At 42.4% G+C, this 19991-nt stretch overlaps 1 protein-coding gene across 9 annotated transcripts in view; it reads right to left on the minus strand.

Moving 5' to 3' along the window:
* Positions 1–19991, minus strand: part of PTGR2 (prostaglandin reductase 2) — a 34886-nt gene that overhangs the window by 4574 nt on the left and 10321 nt on the right. For 8 of the 9 annotated variants that reach the window (XM_050798851.1, XM_050798858.1, XM_050798853.1 and 5 more), the window contains 4 exons: positions 7649–7840; positions 4340–4510; positions 1885–2094; positions 1018–1139 (listed from right to left, as the gene is read on the minus strand). In XM_050798851.1, coding sequence (XP_050654808.1) covers positions 1018–1139; positions 1885–2094; positions 4340–4510; positions 7649–7840 — 695 coding nt within the window. The remainder of the gene's footprint in view (positions 1–1017; positions 1140–1884; positions 2095–4339; positions 4511–7648; positions 7841–19991) is intronic. The other variant, XM_050798860.1, reaches the window with a different exon arrangement.

Below are 19991 nucleotides of genomic sequence, written 5' to 3' on the forward strand. Positions count from 1 at the left end.
TGTTAATCCTTAAAATATTAGGACATAATCACATTGAGTCTGGTCAGATACAGTCTTATGCGGAGTTACAGGTATAACTGTAGAAGACTTCTATTAATAATTTTTGTTGCCAGGCGCAGTGGCTCACGCCTGTAATCCTAACACTTTGGGAGGCCGAGGTGGGCAGATCACCTGAGGTCAGGAGTTCAAGACCAGCCTGGCCAACACGGTGAAACCCCCGTCTCTACTAAAACATAAAAATTAGCTGTGCATGATGGCAGGTGCCTGTAGTCCCAGCTACTCGGGAGGCTGAGACAGGAGAATCGCTTTAACCTGGGAGATGGTGGTAGAAGTGAGCTGAGATCGTGCCACTATACTCCAGCCTGGGAGGCTGAGCGAGACAGCATGTCAAAATAATAAGTTTTTGTCTGCCCAGTATCTACAACCCCATTGGTTAATAGCACCGTGATTTTTTCCTTTGTGGGTAACATCCTTTCTCGACCCTCATGTGACCTAACCCAGGCCAGTCAAAGCCAGTAAGTATGTTTTCAGGGAGCTAGTTAGCCAAAACCTAAATATTGAATGGGCTTAAAAAATGTGTATTTTAAAGCTTTCTTTTTGAGACGGAGTTTCGTTCTCGTTGCCCAGGCTGGATGGAGTGCGTGAGGTGATCTTGGCTCACTGCAACCTCCGTCTCCCGGGTTCAAGTGATTCTCCTGCCTCAGCCTCCCAAGTAGCTGGGATTACAGGCGCCCACGACCACGCCCGGCTAATTTTTTGTATTTTTAGTAGAGATGGGGTTTCACCATGTTGGCCAGGCTAGTTTTGAACTCTTGGCCTCAAGCAATCCACCTTGCTTGCTTTGGGATGCCGTCTCAGCATCCCAAAGTGCTAGGATTGCAGGTGCAAGCCACCACACCCGACCTAAGGTTTTATTTAATAAAGAAAAAGTGTCTATGAAGAACAATAGATTTCATACACATCTATGATATTTAAAACCCCATGAACCAGTAATAAGGGCAAAGAGGAAGAACACACCTTGTGATGTTTCTTTCTTTCTGGATTGCCTCTATAGCAGGGGATAGTGGGGGAGGATAAGGCACATCTTTGTTGTACTGAGAAATTTGACCACACAGGATGATATGGCTGTTCTCATTCATCTGCACAAAGAAAAATGATGATAAAATATCCCGTTCCTGTGTTTACTGATTTTATGGCTGCCATAATGAAAGCCTCCTTGACTATTTAATCCTTTTTGTCAACTAGTTCGATTTTTTTTTTTTAATTTACCTGTTAGAGGTATTTGAGAATTTGAGCTAGCTAGAAATAATTATATTCCAAAGGAACACAGAGGCAAATAAATGTTTGGTAATCAGCAAAAGAATTACATTAGTTGTTGTTGCTACTTATTAGTGGTAGAACTGTATTTTTTTGGATTTAAATAATTTAATAATCTCAACTGCAAATAATTTTAGATGCAGCAAAGGACTATGTAGTGTTAATAACTCATGTTGATATTTTATAATATTGTTAGTAAATATACATAAATACATGCAGTCTGTGAAACCCATTCTCTACACAAGGTCTGGGGCCATAGCTGTGAGTTGGTCAGTGGTGAGTTAGGGGTCAGAGCTTCACTATTTCAACAATGCAACTGTAATTTTTCACAAAAATAAACCAAAAGTGAAAAATATAATATTGGTAGCAAATAACTGAAATTGAAGTTCGTAGTACAAATCTGCAAGTAAAGGGAAGTAGGTATCAGCAAGCTCTTTTGTATCACTTAAATACAATACTGATCATCACATTAAGTTACAATAATCCCTCCAATTTTATAAATTTTTTTCTCAGTATTAGGTAAAAAGAATGCAGTATTCAAATTTGTAATAGAAATCAGCAAACAACCTGACTTATCACTGTATCACTGATGTTACCACCAACATTGTCAAAATAAACATCCACTCCAGCTGGGCATGATTCACGGAGTTGTTCTGCCACATTCTCTTTTTTATAATTAATTGCAGCATCAAAGCCCAGTTCTGAGGTCAAGAGGACGCATTTCTCATGTGTTCCACAAATCCCCACCACTCTGGAACAACCTAACAAATGGCCAATCTAGGGGAGAAATTTGAAGATTAAATGGCTTTATATTGTCACATTTAAATGTAAAAATATACAAGTATGCAAGATATTACAGGTATATGACAGTGTTCATTACAATTTAGGTTAGATTACGCTGCTTTTAATGAAGAGTAATTTGAAAGTAAAAGAACTGAGGGCAGACAATGTCATCCCAAAAAAAAATTATTAAAATTGAACAAAGTTAGACTTATGTTCCTCAACTTATGATGGGGATATGTCCCAATAAAACCATCTTTTTTTTTTTTTTTTTTTGGAGACGGAATCTTCGCTCTGTCCCCCAGGCTGAAGCGCAGTGGCACGATCTTGGCTCACTGCCAGCTCCGCCTCCCAGGTTCACACCATTCTCCTGCTTCAGCCTCCCGAGTAGCTGGGACTACAGGCGCCTGCCACCATGCCCGGCTAATTTTTTTACATTTTTTAGTAGAGATGGGGTTTCAGCGTGTTATCCAGGATGGTCTCGATCTCCTGACCTCGTGCTCTGCCCGCCTCGGCCTCCCAAAGTGCTGGGATTACAGGCGTGAGCCACTGCGCCCAGCCAAAACCATTGTTAGTTGAAAATATCCTAAGCAAAAAATGCATTTAATATACCTAACCTACTGAACATCATAGCTTAGCCTAGCCTACCTAAAATGTGCTCAGAACACTTATGGCTGGGCAAAACCATGTGGCAATACAGTACACCATAGAGTACCAGTTGTTTACCCTCATGGTCATTGTCAAAATAAACATCCACTCCAGCTGGGCATGATTGACGGAGTTGTTCAGCCACATACAGTGGCTGACCGGGAGTTACAGCTTGTTGCTGCTGCCCAGCATCTCGAGAGAGTGTCATACTGATATCACTAGCCTGGGAAAAGACCAAAATTCAAAATTCAAAGTATGGCTTCTACTGAATGCATACGGCTTTTGCATCATTGTAAAGTAGAACCATCATAAGTTGGGGACCATCTGTAGTTTAAATGTGAAAATCTCACAATTTTTGGCTTTCACTCATTGAAAAATATAAAATCAAAGAATAACTAAATTTAAAAAATAAAATTTCACAACTTAAATCTAATTTCATAAAAGGAATAATCAGACCCAAAGCATCACATGCAATTCATTATTTTTCAGGCTTGTGGCAAACTAAAATCACAGCTCAGACACAATGTTTGTTTTCAATGGTTTCAATCTATAAAGGCTATTATTTATAAAAGGATGTACTTTTATAAGATTTTTTTTTTTTTTTTCCAAAGAAACAGGGTCTCTCTCTGTCACCCAGGCTGGAGTACAGTGGTATATTCATAGCTCGCTGTAGCTTCAAACTCTTGGGCTCAAGTACTCTTCCTGCCTCAGCCTCTCAAGTAGTTAGGACAACAGGAGTGCTGCCACACTGGGCTAATTTATTTACTGAAGAGTCTTACTATGTTGCCCAGGCTGGTCTTGAGCTCCTGTCCTCAAGTAATCCTGCCACCTTGGCCTCCCAAAGCACTGGGGTTGCAGGCGTGAGCCACTGTGCCAGGCCAACTTCATAAAATTCTATCAAAATGTTTACATGTCTAGAATTCAATAAGTGGTTTCTTATTTGAGGATATTAATTTAAAATGTGAGTTTGACTTTTAATTCATGAATTCCAAACAGCTTCTCTATCATTCTCTTCCTTATAATAATGAAAGCAAAGCTTTAGCATTTACTACATCTATTTTTGGTTAACAGAGAATAAGACACTAAAATCTGCATTTTTTATTACTGTTATTAAGAGAGTCTAAGTAGGTAAAAAAAAAAAAACAACAACACCCATTTCTACAAGAAACGTGTGAAAGTCATTATAAATTTATTCAATTTTGGCTGGGCATGGTAGCTCACGCCCATAATCCCAGAACTTTGGGAGCCAAAGCAGGTGGATCCCTTGAGGCCAGGAGTTCAAGACCAGCCTGGCCAACATGGCAAAACCCCATCTCTACTAAAAATACAAAAATTAGCCAGGTGTGGTGGCACACACCTGTAGTCCCAGCTACTCTCGAGGCTGAGGCATGAGAATCTCTTGAACCCAGGAGGCAGAGGTTGCAGTGAGCCAAGATTGCGCCACTGCACTCCAGCCTGGAGACTCTGTCTCAAAAAGGAAAAAAAAATTATCCAATTTTATATTTTTAATGGTATACATATATCCAGAATTTCAATTATGAATTATAACAATCCTCAAATAATCAGAAAATCATATAATTCTTAGAAAGTTTACCTGCCCAGCCACGGATCCACAGGCACCTGCAGCACCACTGACAACCATTGTCTTTTTAGATCCAGCAGTTATATGACCTTTTTCCTGTATCCCAATCAAGGAAGTCAAACCAGGCATACCTATAGCTCCAAGAAAATATGAAAGGTGTCCATTCACAAGTTGTGGGTCTACCTAAAATAAAATATATACTCTTTAAAAATACTAGGAATTCCTGTTTTGAGACAACAAAGTAGAGACAATGTGTTATGGACTGAATTGTGTCCCCGTAACATTTATATAGTAAAGCCCTAAGCCCCAGTGTGACTTTATTTGGAAACAGGGACTTAAAGGAGATATTTAGGATTGAATGAGGACATAAGGGTGGGGTCCTAGTCCAACAAGACTTGTGTCCTGGCCGGGTACGGTGGCTCACATCTGTAATCTCAGCACTTTGGGAGACTGAGGCAGGCAGATCACCTGAGAGTAGGAGTTTGAGACCAGCCTAGCCAACATGGCGAAACCCCGTCTCTACTAAAAATACAAAAAATTAGCAAGGCGTGGTGGTGTATGCCTGTAATCCCAGCTACTTGGGAGGCTGAGGCAGGAGAATCACTTGAACCCAGGAGGCAATGGTTGCAGTGAGCTAAGATCATGCCACTGCACTCCAGCCTGGGTGACAGAGTAAGACTCCATCTCAAAGGAAAAAAACAAAAACAAAAACAAAAACAAAACGGACTTGTGTGTCCTTAGAAGAAGAAGAAACAAAACAAGATCTATCTCTCTGCACACCCACAGAGAAAAGACTGCCTAAGGACACAGCAAGAAGGTGGCCATCTGCAATCCAGGAAGAGGGGCCTCCCCAGAAACCAAATTTTCCAGAACTCTGATCTTGGACTTCTAGCTTCCAGAACTGTGAGAAAATAAATCTCTGTTGTTTAAACCACCCAGCCTGTAGTATTTTGTTATGGCAGTCCATCAGTATAATAAACAACCCAATATGGTTTATAGAAGAGTAAACCATTCATCAATCTTGCTAAAATTCTATACTTTATTTGTAAAGAGTAAAAAACAATATTACTTCTCTTTATATTAAAAAGAAACTTTAAGGCCAGGTGCAGTGGCTCACGCCTGTAATCCCAGCACTTAGGGAGGCTGAGGTGGATGGATCACAAGGTCAGGAGTTCAAGACCAGCCTGGCCAAAATGGTGAAACCCCATCTCTACTAAAAATACAAAAAATTAGCCGGGTGTGGTGGCAGGTGCCCAAATCCTAGCTACTCGGGAGGCTGAGGCAGAGAATTGTTTGAACCTGGGGAGGTCGAGGTTGCAGTGAGTCGAGATCGTGTCACTGCACTCCAGCCTGGACAACAAAGCAAGACTCCGTCTCAAAAAAAAAATAAAATAAAATAAACTTTTAAAAACAATTCCCACATAAGAGACAAAATATTCTTTCTGTTAATGCCCCAAGTATGGGGGGAAAAAAAAAAAAGGAAATGCTTAACAGAAAAATACTTGGCAACACTGGAAGATTTTTAAGTCTCTGAGCAATTCCAACATAAACATGTACCTATAAAAATCAACTCTGGCTGGGTACGGTGGCTCATGCCAGTAATCCCAGTACTTTGGGAGGCCAAGATGGGTGGATCATGAGGTCAGGAGTTCAACACCACCCTGGCCAAGATCCTGAAATCCTGTCTCTACTAAAAATACAAAAATTAGCTGGGTGTGGTGGTGGGCGCCTGTAATCCCAGCTACCCGTGTGGCTGAGGCAGGAGAATCACTTGAACCCGGGTGGCAGAGGTTGCAGTGAGCCAAGATCACGCCACTGCACTCCAGCCTGGGCAACAGAGCAAGACTGTCTTAAAAAAAAAAGAAAAAAAATCAACTCAAATTCCAACAGTTCTCATTACTGATGTTTAAAATGTACCATTAAGGCTGGGCACAGTGGTTCACAACTGTAATCCCAGCACTTTCTGGGGCTGAGACGGGAGGATCGGTTGAGGCCAGGAGTTCAAGACTAGCCTGGGCAATATGGTGAGACTCTTGTTTCTACACAAAGTTTAATAAAAATGGCTGGGCATGGTGACTCACGCTTGTAATCCCAGCACTTTGGGAGACTGAGGCGGATAGATCACTTGAGGTCAGGAGCTTGAGATCAGCCTGGCCAACATGGCAAAATCCTGTCTCTACTAAAAATACAAAAAATTAGCTGGGCGTGGTGGTGCACACCTGTAATCCCAGCTACTCGGGAGACTGAGGTGGGAAGATCACTTGAACCCAGGAGGCAGAGGTTGCAGTGAGCCAAGATCACTCCAGCCTGGGTGACAGAGTGAGACGCTGTCTCTAAATACATAAATAAAGTCATTAGCAGACCCAGTCAGGCTATTGCCTATTCTTTTGGCAGCTGCTCTGAAACAACTTTTATTACCTGAGAGACTTTATCTACAATAAGATAACCTTTGTTTACCACGCAATTCCTCCCCTTTCCCTTTTTGTTGCCATTTCCCCCAAAAGCCTCAAGTCCCATTCCTTTAAGCTATAAGAACTTCAAGCTCACACCTGAAATCTCAGCACTTTGGGAGGCTGAGGTGGGAGGACTGCTTGAGCCTAGGAGTTTGAGACCAGATGGGGCAACACAGTGATACCCCATCTCTAAAACAAACAAACAGGCCGGGCGCGGTGGCTCAAGCCTGTAATCCCAGCACTTTGGGAGGCCGAGACGGGTGGATCACGAGGTCAGGAGATCGAGACCATCCTGGCGAACACGGTGAAACCCCGTCTCTACTAAAAAATACAAAAAACTAGCCGGGCGAGGTGGCGGGCGCCTGTAATCCCAGTTACTTGGGAGGCTGAGGCAGGAGAATGGCGTAAACCCCGGAGGCGGAGCTTGCAGTGAGCTGAGATCCGGCCACTGCACTCCAGCCCGGGCGACAGAGCGAGACTCCGTCTCAAAAAAAAAAAAACAAACAAACAAGCAAAGAAACAACAACAACAAAAAGCCTTCAACCATCTGGTCCCTCCTTTGAGTCTTCTATTCTTCTGTGAGGCTCCAGTGCACGTACATGAATTAAAATGGTTTTTCTCCTGTTAATCTGTTTACTGTCAGTTTATTTTAGCAGGCTCAATTATCAAACCTTCAGAAGGAAAATTTAAACTTCCCTATACAGCTAACAGTGGAAAAGGAACAAAGGCTTTCCGCATTTTGGCAGCTAGCTAAAAGAAAATAAATGCTTTTATTTTTCCCTGATTACAAACACAACTGAATATCAAATGCACAAAGTAAGAATTGCACAGGGAAAAAAAAAATCAGATACGTTCATATATATATCACCTTTTCAAGGTTATTTCCATCCAGAATAACTTTGGTTTGCCAGGGCCAATAGAAAGAAGTCACAAAATCGCCTTTAGTCAAATTTGTGTGTTTGCTTTCTTCTATAATTCCAATACCTCCACCATCAACGACTTGAGATAGCTGCCAAGGTGTTATATAATCAGTGCCAGTGTCTTCATTCATTCTACAACGCTGAAAAAGAAAACATTAAGATAATTTTATCCAATAATGTCAAACCACTCTACTAATTTACCCAATGATAAAAGTATATAATGAGTAATATATCACACACAATACACAAAAATCAACTCAAAATACATTCAAGACTTAAACATAAGACCTGAAACAATATGGTGACTATAGTTAATAACAATGTATTGTATACTTCAAAATTGCCACTGGCTGGGAACGGTGGCTCACGCCTGTAATCCCAGCACTTTGGGAGGCTGAGGAGGGCAGATCCCCTGAGGTCAGGAGTTCAAGACCAGCCTGGCCAACATAGTGAAACCCCATCTCTACAAAAATACAAAAATTAGCCAGGCATGATGGCGGTTGCCTGTACAGCTATTCAGGAGGCTGAGGTAGAAGAATCACTTGAACCAGGAGGCAGAGGTTGCAGTGAGCTGAGATCGCACCACTGTACTCCATCCAGTCTGGGCAATGAGAGCGAAACTCCGTCTCAAAAAAAAAAAAGAAAAGAAAAAAACAAAAGAAACTTGCCACGAGGGTAGATTCTAAGTGTTCTCACCACAAACAATAAGTATGTGATGTAATCCATGTTAATTAGCATGTTAGCATGATATAACCACTGCACAATGTAAACATATTTCTTTTTTTTCCTTTTCTTTTTTTTCATGTGGAGTTTCGCTCTTGTTGGCCAGGCTGGAGTATAATGGTGCAATCTAGGCTCACTGCAACCTCCACCTCCTGGGTTTAAGCAATTTTCCTGCCTCAGCCTCCCGAGTAGCTGGGATTATAGGCATGCGCCACCACGGCCGGCTACTTTTGTGTTTTTAGTAGAGATGCGGTTTCTCCATGTTGGTCAGGCTAGTCTCAAACTCCCAATCTCAGGTGTTCCGCCCGCGGCCTCTCAAAATGCTGGGATTACAGGCATAAACCACCGCGCCCAGCCTGTAAACATTTTAAAACATCATGTTGTATACCATAAACATAAACTTTTTTTTTTTTTTTTGCAGATGGAGTGTTACTTTGTCACCCAGGCTGGAGTGTAGTGGCACAATCTGGGCTCAGTGCAACTTCCGCCTACTGGGTTCAAGCGATTCTTCTGCCTCAACTTCCTGCGTAGCTGGGACTACAGGCACGCGACACCACGCCTGGCTAATTTTTGTATTTTTAGTAGAGATGGAGCTTCACTATATTGGCCAGGCTGGTCTCGAACTCCTGACCTTGTGATCTGCTGGCCTCGGCCTCCCAAAGTGCTGGGATTACAGGTGTGGGCCACTGCGCCTGGCAACAATTTTTATTTGTCAATAAATTTGTTTTTAAATAAAAAATTTAAAAATTGAGGTGACAGTTGCAAAGAAAGCTCTGTGAGTATTCTAAAAGTCACTGAATTGTACATTTAAATGCATGAAACGTATGCTAGTAAATAAAGCTAAAAATTTTAAAGAATTACTTAAGGAAATTGAAGTAATATTATACACATTATACTAGCAAAAAGTAATACAAAATAGTGTTTTGATGGTTTCAAAGGATTGTGGCCAATTAGGTACACTCACATGTTGCTGATACTATAAAACTATTTTTTATGGAAAACAAACTAGCAACACATACACCATAAAACTTGATTTCTTTCAGGCTAAGGATTCTGTCTCCCCAGTGGAAATAACCCAAAAAGTAGTGAAGTAATTTTTATACAGTTGCTCATCCCAACTTCAGACCAAGGACTCTCCCTATTTCATGCCCCCTAACCTCAGATGAGTGCTCTCTTCACCCCTCGAAGACAAGAGTGTCACAGTGGGACCACACCCCGTCTTAAGAGGAGAGCTAACAACTTCTCTGGGTAGTAGTCAAGGCTCTCTTCCTCTGTGGCTCACTCTTGCCTCTATCATGAAATCCAAAATGTAGAGGACCACAGCATGGACCAGGAAGTGGAAAACATGGAAGGACGCCTGATCCCATGTGGTTCAGTGTACCCAGGTAAAACCGGGTAAAAGACGAAACAGAGAACTGATGCAGAAGCTTCTGTAAGAATACATTTGCTTCTGCTTGTGTGCCACCTCCCACGTATTCCTTAAAAGCAAGTGCAGCCATAGACACTGGCCAGACCAAGTGCCTGACACTAAACACAGCTAGTAGGAAAAACGGAAATAAGTTCTCTGAGATATAGGAAAAAAATCTACTTTTTCCTCCTTTCACTCACCACTCAACACTTTTAAAAACAGATGTGGTGGGGTATTTCCCCATACACCAACTAAGCAGTTCTGCAGAGGACATCAACTGGGTGTCCCCTAATTCCATTCAGTTCAACTGTGACACTGTCTACCTGGATATAGTGTCAGGTCCCACAGATTAAAGGCTCAGTCCCACAAGACTGCACCTACTTCAGATGCCAATCTCAAGCCCTAGGTTATGGTCTGTGCTTCTGACAAACTGGCTACAAATCAGGGTCCCCACTCTACTCTCTCCTTTGGTTTCATTTGCTAGAGCACCTCACCGAAGTCAGAGAAATACTTTACTTACATTTACTGTTTATTATAAAGGATATTACAAAAGATACAGATGAATAGTCAAATAAAAATAAAAATTAAAAAAAAGACAAAGAACAAAAATTAATTTAAAAAAAAAAAAAAAAAAAAAGATGAACAGCCAAATAGAAGAGATGCATGGGGTAAGGTGTATGGGAAAAGGTGCGGAGTTTCCACACCCTCTCCAGGTGCACCACCCTACAGGAATCACCATGTGTTCAGCTATTTGGAAATTCCTCAACAAGGTCCTTCTGGGTTTTGATGAAGGCCTCATTATATAGACATGATTGATTAAACCGAATAAAAGTTCCAACTCTCTGAGCATATGGTTGGTTGCCTTGGTAACCAGCCCCCATCCTGAGGCTATCCAGGAGCCCCCCAACCACTTGTCATCTCATTAGAATATAAAAAGACACCTTGGAGATTCCAAAGGCTTTAGGAATTGTGTGCCAGCAAAGAGCAAGAAGACCAAATACTTCCTATTATAAATCACAATATCACACAAGTAATTCCCTATAGCTAAACAATGATGTCTCAGAACAGAATGTTATTAACCACCAAAATAAAAATATTTGAACTAGTTTTCCCATTAAAGTCACTTAAAGAATATGAAAGCACACCTATAAACCCACCACTTTGGGAGGCTGAGGCAGGAGGATTGCTTGAGGCCAGGACTTTGAGACCAGCCTGGCCAACAAGTAAAACCCTCTTCTCTATCTTCTCTATCAAATGAAAATAAAAAATTAAAAAAATTAAAAACAATATGAAAGCCAAGTTGTAGATGCACATTAAGGATAATCATGTAAAATACTGTGTACACATAATGATTAATTTTAGTTGTGAATTGGAATGATATAAAATCTCAATTATTTAACGTTTGTTAGACTCCCTTTTCCCTTTTAAAGCTGCTTAAGAAGCCTGGTGTGGTTGGTGGTTCATGTCTGTAATCCCAGCACTCTGAGAGGCCAAGGCAGGCAGATCACCTGAGGTCGGGAGTTTGAGACCAGCCTGGTCAATGTGGCGAAACCCTGTCTCTACTAAAAATACAAAAATTAGCTGGACATGGTGGTGCACGCCTGTAATCCCAACTACTCAGGAGGCTGAGGCAGGAGAATCACTTGAACCCGGGAGGCAGAGGTGGCAGTGAGCCAAGATTGTGCCACTGCATAGAGCAAGACTCTATCTCAAAAGAAAAAAAAAAAAAAGGTGCTTAGGGTTTTTCTATTTTTAAGAGTTGGGGTCTTGCTTTCTACCCAAGCTGGATTTGAACTCCTGGCTTCAAGCCATCCTCCCGTCTCAGTCTCCCAAGTAGCTGGAAGTATAGTCCCAAGCCACCACACCCAGCCAATTCTTTTTATTTTTTTTCTGAGACAAGAGTCTCTCTCTGTCGCCCAGGCTACAGTGTAATGGAGTGGCACAATCTCAGCTCACTGCAACCTCCACCTCCCCGGCTCAAGCAATTCTCCTGCCTCAGCCTCCCAAGTAGCTGGGTAACAGGCGCATGCCACCATGCCCGGCTAATTTTTGTATTTTTACTAGAGACGGTGTTTCACCATGTTGGCCAGGCTGGTCTCAAACTCCTGACTTCAAGTGATCCATCCGCCTCGGCCTCCCAAAATGCTGGGATTACCAGCATGAGCCACCTTGCTCAGCCTGATTATTTTTTTAAAGGAATGATGCATAGAGAATGTCTAGTGGAAGTATCCCAAAGTGATTTTTCTTCCTTCCTTTATGCAATTAACATTGAATAAACATTATGCTAGTCACTGGAGATAGTGATAAATACAAAACTTTGTTTTCATAAACTTTTTTGTTTTTTTGTTTTGTTTTTTTTTTTGAGGCAGGGTCTCACTGTGTTGCCCAGGCTGGAGTGCAATGGCACGATCACGGCTCACCACAGCTTCGACCTCCTAGGCTAAGTGATCCTCCCACCTCAGCCTCCAGAGTGACTGGTGCACCTTAACACTCCTTTTTTTGGTATTGATGGCATCTTTCTATGTTGCCCAGGATGGTTTCAAACTCCGGGGTCAAGTGATCCTCCTGCCTCAGCCTCCCAATGTGCTGGGATTATAAGTATGAACCATGGCACCCAGACCATAAACTGACTTTTTATTAGGGAAGACAGATAATCTAACAATTACACACATGTAATTATTACTTTCAATTGGGATAAATGCTGAATGTCAAGAGGAAAATATAAAAGAGAGGTCTAGACGAGTCTGAGGGTTCAGGGTGATTTACCAAAGGAAATCTCTTTAAAGCAGGCATCTAGGGAATAACAGGGATTACCAGGTAAAGAGAAAGGAGTGGGAGGAGGCTTTTAGATAGAGGGCCAACATGTATGAAGGCTTGCTTTAATATGTACCCGGGACTCTGTTTTAACCAGGTATGGTAAAATGATAGATACGAAGACAACTGCCTTGAAAGAAGAATTTCTTACAGTTGCCAAGGAGGGGAGGGCACAATATGCCAAGAAGGGTCGTATGGGGAAGCATGAGAGTTGGTCACGAGGGCAAAGGAGCGAGGAAGAGCATGGCCCAGAGTCTTTTTTTTTTTTTTTTTTTGGAGGAAGTATCTTTGGTTTCCACAGGGAAGAAGGGGTAAGGCAGGGTAGGTAACCTTGAGCAGATTACATGACAGCTTTAATAACATCAGAGAGCTCTGATATACAGGGGTGGTTCTTAAGTTGTGCAGCATCTGGCCCTGGGGTGATTTAAGGCAGGGGAGTGTGAGTTAGATACAGGAGGAGTTTAGGGATATGGGCTTTGGATTGGTTGGTTTGTTTATGAATGGCAAGACTCAAATGCAAGTTGTTATCTCTAAAAATAAGCAAATCCTGCCAGGGACAGTTACTCTAGGATTCACAAGCCCCCTAAAATGTGAAAACATCCTAAAATACACTAAATTAAAAACATGATCAATACAAAGATTAAGCAGAAGGGGGCACTGATGTGTTACAAAAGAAAGACATCCCCTGAGGCAACAGTGTGAGGGTAATTGGCAGGTTTCTCTGAGCCTGGACAGGTAAAGGAGTCAGGTTATGTAGCTTCTTTTTTTTTTTTTTTTTTTTTTTTGAGACAGAGTCTTGTTCTGTTGCCTAGGCTGGAGTGCAGTGGCTTGATCTCGGCTCACTGCAACCTCCGCCTCACGGGCTCAAGCAATTCTCCTGACTCAGCCTCCCAAGTAGCTGGGACTACAGGCATGTGCCACCACGCCTGGCTAATATTTTTTGTATTTTTAGTAGAGACGGGGTTTCACCATGTTGGCCAGGCTGGTCTCAAACTCCTGACCTCAGGTTATCCACCCACCTCGGTCTCCCAAAGTGCTGGGATTATAAGCATGAGCCACTGCGCCTAGCCCAGGTTATGTAGTTTCTTAGACCATGTCAAGGCTGATTTGTCTCAATTCCAATGGGAAGCCATTAAACCACTTTAAGCAAGGTGACACAATTAGTTGCTGTTATAAAAAGAATCACTCTGGCACTCTGGCTGCAGTGTGAAAAATGGCTTAAAGGGGCAACGTGTGTATGCAAGGGTACCTACCCTATTAGGAAAGAAACAATGGTAATTCAGACTAGGTAGACTTCTCTGGAACTACTAAGACATGGACTGAATTGAGAGGTATTTAGGAGGTGGGACCCACAGGACTTCGCAGAGGCAAAATTCTCAAGACGGTGCTTTCTAGCATGAAATGAGTAAGTAGACAAAATATTTACTTCCCTGGAGGAAAAAGATGTTTTTTGGTTTTTGTTTTTGCTTTGAAGTTGGGAGTGTTCTAAGTGAAGATCATTAACTCAATTCATATTATAATCCTATTGTTCCATCATTTTTCCTCCCCTAAAATCTTTTTTTTTTTTTTTTAAGAGAAGGGTCTTGGCCAGGTGCGGTGGCTCACACCTGTGATCCTAACACTTTGGAAAGCTGGGGAAGGCAGATTGCTTGAGCTCAGGAGTTCTGGGCAACATGGCAAAATGCTGTCTCTACAAAAAATACAAAAATTAGCCAGGCATGGTGGCACATGCCTATAGTCCCAGTTACTCCAGAGGCTTAAGTGGGAGGATCACTTGATTCCAGGAGTTCGAGGTGGGGCAATGAGCCGTGATCACACCACCATACTCCAGCTAAAGGGACATAGTGAGATCCTGTCTCAAAAAAAAAAAAAAAAATGTGATTTGGTCATGAGGGCTCTGCCTTCATGAATGGACTAATGCCATTATGGCAGCAGTGGGTTCCAGATAAAAGAATGAGTTTGGCTCTTTCCCCATGCTCTTGCTTGCACTCTTTCTTTTATTCTTTCTTTTATTTATTTATATATTTTTTGAGATGGAGTCTCACTCTGTTGCCCAGGCTGGAGTGCAGTGGCGCAATCTCAGCTCACTGCAAGCTCCACCTCCTGGGTTCAAGGAATTCGCTGCCTCAGCCTCTCGAGTAGCTGGGATTACAGGCGCCCACCAACACACCCAGCTAATTTTTGTATTTTTAGTAGAGACAGGGTTTCACCATCTTGGCCAGGCTGGTCTTGAACTCCTGACCTCATGATCTGCCTGCCTCAGCCTCCCAAAGTGCTGGGATTACAGGCGTGAGCCACCATGCTCAGTCTATTTTTATTTTTCAGAGACAAAATCTTGCTCTGCTGCCAACGCTGGAGTGCAGTAGCGTGATCATAGCTTACTGCAGCCTCAACCTCCTGGGCTCAAGGGATTCTCCCACCTCAGCATGCCGAGTAGCCAGGACTGCAGGCACATACCACCATGCCTAGTTAATTTTTGTTTTTTTTGGGACAGAGTGTCACTCTTGTTACCCAGGCTAGAGTGCAATGGCACGATCTCGACTCACTACAACCTCTGCATCCCAGGTTCAAGCGATTCTCCTGCCTCAGTCTCTTGAGTAGTTGGTATTACAGGCACCTGCCACCATGCCCATCTAATGTTTTTTGTATTTTTAGTAGAGACAGGGTTTCACTATGATGGCCAGGCTGGTCTTGAACTCCTGACCTCAGGCGACCTGCCCACCTCAGCCTTCCAAAGTGCTGGGATTACAGGCGTGAGCCACTGTGCCCGGCAAATGTTTTTGTAGAGACGTGGTCTTGCTATATTGCCCAAATTTGTCTTGAATTCCTGGCCTCAAGTGATCCTCCAGCCTTGGCCTCCCAAAGTGATGGGATTACAGAGATGAACCATTGTGCCTAGCCTCTTTTTTTTCTTTCTTCTACTGTATAGCTACTCAATTTATATGCTCTTGCCCTTCTACTTTTCGCTATGCGAAGACACAGTTAGAAGGCCCTTGCCAGATCCCAGTGTCATGCTCTGGAACTTCTCAGCCTCCAGAACCATGAACCAAATAAATTTCTGTTCCTAATAAATTATCTACTTTGTAGTAATGTATTAATAAGCGCATAAAACAAACTAAGACAATAATGAACCAATCAATAGAATAAAAAGCAAAAACCACGATTGTCAATAGGTATGGAAAAAGCGTTTCACAAAATCCAATACCTCTGCTGGGGGAAACGGAAAGTGGTGATGGCCACACAACACTGTGAATGTGCTGTGTGTGTATGTTTTTTCTTTTTTTTTTGAGATGGAGTCTCGCTCTGTCACCCAGGCTGGAGTGCAGTGGCAAGATCTCTGCTCATTGCAAGCTCTGCCTCCCGGATTCACACCATTCTCCTACCTCAGCATCCCAAGTAGCTGGGACTACAGGCACCCGCCACCATGCCTGGCTAATTTTTTGTATTTTTAGTAGAGATGGGGTTTCACAGTGTTAGTCAGGATGGTCTCGATCCCCTGACCTCATGATCTGCCCGCCTCGGCCTCCCAAAATGCTGGGATTACAGGCGTGAGCCACCGTGCCTGGCTGTGTGTATGTTCTTAATGCCAATGAATTGTATACTTAAAAATGGTTAAAATGGTAAATTAAATTATTATATATATTTCACACCAATAAAAAAAAATCCACACCCTTTCATGATAAAAACACTCAACAAACCAGAAATAGGAGGAAATTCCCTTAATCTTATAAAGGATATATACAAGAATCCTACAATGAGCCAGGTGCATTGGCTCACGCCTGTAATCCCAGCACTTTGGGAGGCCGAGGTGGGCAGATCATGAGGTCAGGAGTTCAAAGACCGGCCTGGCCAACATAGTGAAACCCTGTCTCTACTAAAAATACAAAAATTAGCCGGGCATGGTGGCACATGCCTGTAATCCCAGCTACTCGGGAGGCTGAGGCAGAAGAATCGCTTGAACCTGGGAGGCAGAAGTTGCAGTGAGCCAAGATCATGCCACTGCACTCCAGCCTGGGCAACAGAGTGAAACTCCGTCTCAAAAAAAAAAAAAAAAAAATCCTACAATGAACATCATACTTAATGGTGAAAGACTGAATGCTTTCTCCCTAAGATCAGGAACAAGACAAAGATGTGTACTCTCAATACTTCTACTCAATACTATACCAGATATTCTAGTAAGGGTAATTAGGCAAAAAAATGAAATAAAAGGCATCTATATTAGAAAAGAAGAAGTAAAACTACATTTATAGATGACATTATCATGTACATAGAAAATCCTAAGGAATCCACCAAAAAAAACTATTAGCACTAACAAACAAGTTCAGCAGGGTTGAACAATATAAGATCAATATACAAAAATCAATTGTATTTCTACATTAGCAATGAACAATCTTAAAACGAATTTTTTAAAAATTCCATTTATAATAGCATCAAAAGAATAAAATACTTAATAAATTTAAAAAAGAACAAAACTTGTACTCAGAACTACAAAACATTATTGAAAAAAAGTAATGAACACCCAAATAAGTAGAAAGACATCATGCATTCATGGATCAGTGTATTAGGATATTGTTTTTATCAGAATTCTCCAGAGAAACAGAATCAACAGCATACATACATATATATGAAGAGATTTATTATAAGGTATTGGCTCATGCAATAGAGAGGCTGAGAAGTCCCATTATCTGCCATCTGCAAGCTGAAGACTCAGAAAAGCCAGCAGTGTGGTTCCAATGAATGAGAGCAGGTAAGCTGACAGTAGAGATTCTAGTCCAGGTCTGAAGGCCTGAGAACCAGGAACTCCGAGGACAGGAGAAGAATGATGCTCCAGCTTAAGCAATTAGTTAGTTCAACCTTCTTCTCCTTTTTTTTTTTTTTTTTTTTTTTTTTTTTGAGACAGAGTCTTGCTCTGTCACACAGGCTAGAGTGCAATGATGCAATCTTGGCTTACTGCAATCTCCGCCTCCTGGGTTCAAGCAATTCTCTTGCCTCAGCCTCCTGAGTAGCTGAGATCACAGTTGCCTGCCGCCACACCCAGCTAATTTTTGTATTCTTAGTAGAGATGGGGTTTCACCACGTTGGCCAGGCTGGTCCTGAACTTCTGACCTCAGGTGATCTGCCCACCTCAGCCTCCCAAAGTGCTGGGATTACAGGTGTGAGCCACCATGACCAGCAACCTTCTTCTACATTTTGCTCTCCTTAGGCTCTCAATGGACTGGATGATGCCCACCCACATTAGAGAAGGACATCTGCTTTATTCAGTCCACCAATTCAAAAGCTAATCTCTTCTAGAAACACCTTTGCAGACACACCCAGAAATAACATTTAACCAGCTATTTAGACATCCCATGGCCTAGTTAAGTGGACACATAAAATGAATCATCACAGAAGACAATACTCCCCAAATTGATCTACAGACTCAAAGCAATCCCTATCAAAATCCCTATCAAAATCTTCTGTGCAGAAATTGACAAGATGTTTCTAAGGTTCATATGAAAATTCATGGGACCCAGAAGAGCCAAAACAATCTTAAAAAAGAAAAACAGGCCAGGCGGGGTGGCTCACCCACCTGGGTGATTAAGACCATCCTGGCCAACACGGTTAAAACCCTGTCTCTACTAAAATACAAAAAAATTGTTCAGGCATAGTGGCTCATGCCTATAATCCCAGCACTTTCAGAGGCCGAGGTGGGTGGATCACCTGAAGGTCTGGAGTTCAAGACCCGCCTGGCCAACATGCTGAAACCCCATCTCTGCTAAAAATACAAAAAATTAGCCAGGTGTGGTGGTAGGTGCCTGTAATCCCAGCTATTTGGGAGGCTGAGGCAGGAGAATTGCTTGAACCTGGGAAGCAGAGGTTGCAGTGAGCCAAGATTGCACCATTGCACTCCAGCCTGGGCAACAAGACTGAAACTTCTTCTCAAAAAAAAAAAAAAAAAAAAATTTGCCAGGTGTGGTGGCATGCGCCTGTAGTCCCAGCTACTCAGGAGGCTGAGGCCGGGGAATCACTTGAACCTGGAAAGCAGAGGTTGCAGTGAGCCAAGAGAGCGCCACTGCACTCCAGCCTGGCGACAGAGCAAGATTCCATCTCAAAAAAAAAAAGGAAAATCAAATTGGAAGATTCACAGTTGCTCATTTCAAACTTATTACAAAGCGACAGTAATTAAGAGAACGAGGTACTAGCATGACAGATACACAGATTGATAGAATAGAGTTGAAAGTCCAGAAATAAACCCTCACATTTATGGTCAATTGGTTTTCCACAAGAGTACTAAGACAAACCAGTGAGGAAAGAATTATCTTTTCAACAAACAGTGCTGGTTCATGTCACTTCGTGGTCACATATTTCTGGTCTCTCAAAAAAAAAAAAAAAAAGTGCTGACATGACTGTATATTCACTTGCAAAAAAATGAAGTTAGGTCAGGTGTGGTGGGCTTGCACCTATCGTCCCAGTTACTTGAGAGTCTGAGACAGGAGAATCACTTGAGCCCAGGGAGTTTAAGATTGCAAACAAGAATGAGTTGGGCCCTGTGATGGATAATTTTAGGTGTCAACTTGACAGGATAGAGGGATGCCTAGATGGCTTGTGAAGCATCGTTTCTGGGTATGTCCTTGAGGGTGTTTTCAGAGGTAACTAGCATGTGAGTCTGTGGACTATGTGGCAAAGATCTGCCCTCAATGTGGGTGGGCACCATCCATTCAACAGGAGCCCAGATGGAACAAAAAGGCAGGTGAAGGACAAATTCTCTCTCTCTCCTGCAAAGCAGGACACCCTTCTGCTCCTGCCCTCTGACATGAGAACTCCAGGTTCTTCAGCCTTTGGACTCTGAGACTGCACCCATGGCTTCCCGGGCTCTCAGGCCTTGGGACTGACAAGTATACCAATGGCTTCCTTGGTTGTTGGGCCTTCCAGCTTGGACTGAGCCATGCTACCAGCTTCTCTGATTCTCCAGTTTGCAGACAGCCTATCATGGGAACTCTCAGCTTCCATAATCTCATGAGCCAATTCCTCTTACAAGTCCCCTCTCATATACATGTGTGTGCATGTCTGTGGGTGCATGCCTATGTGTGTGTTTGTGTTTCTGTCTCTCTAAAGAATCTTGATTAATACAGACTCCTTCCTCATACTCATACACAAAGTTTAACCCAAAATGTGTTACTGACTTAAATGTTAGAGCAAAACTATAAAACTCTTAGCAGAAAATATAGGACTATTGTGCTTCAATGGATACCATCAAGAGAATAGACAACCTACAACATAGTCTTGCTGTGTTGTACTCCAGCCTAGGTGACAGCGGCCAATTTCCCTACTGCAGCAATCTGATTCCAAGCACTGAGACTTTTAAG

The sequence above is a fragment of the Macaca thibetana genome, chromosome 7, assembly GCF_024542745.1.
Source record: "Macaca thibetana thibetana isolate TM-01 chromosome 7, ASM2454274v1, whole genome shotgun sequence".
NCBI lineage: Eukaryota > Metazoa > Chordata > Mammalia > Primates > Cercopithecidae > Macaca > Macaca thibetana.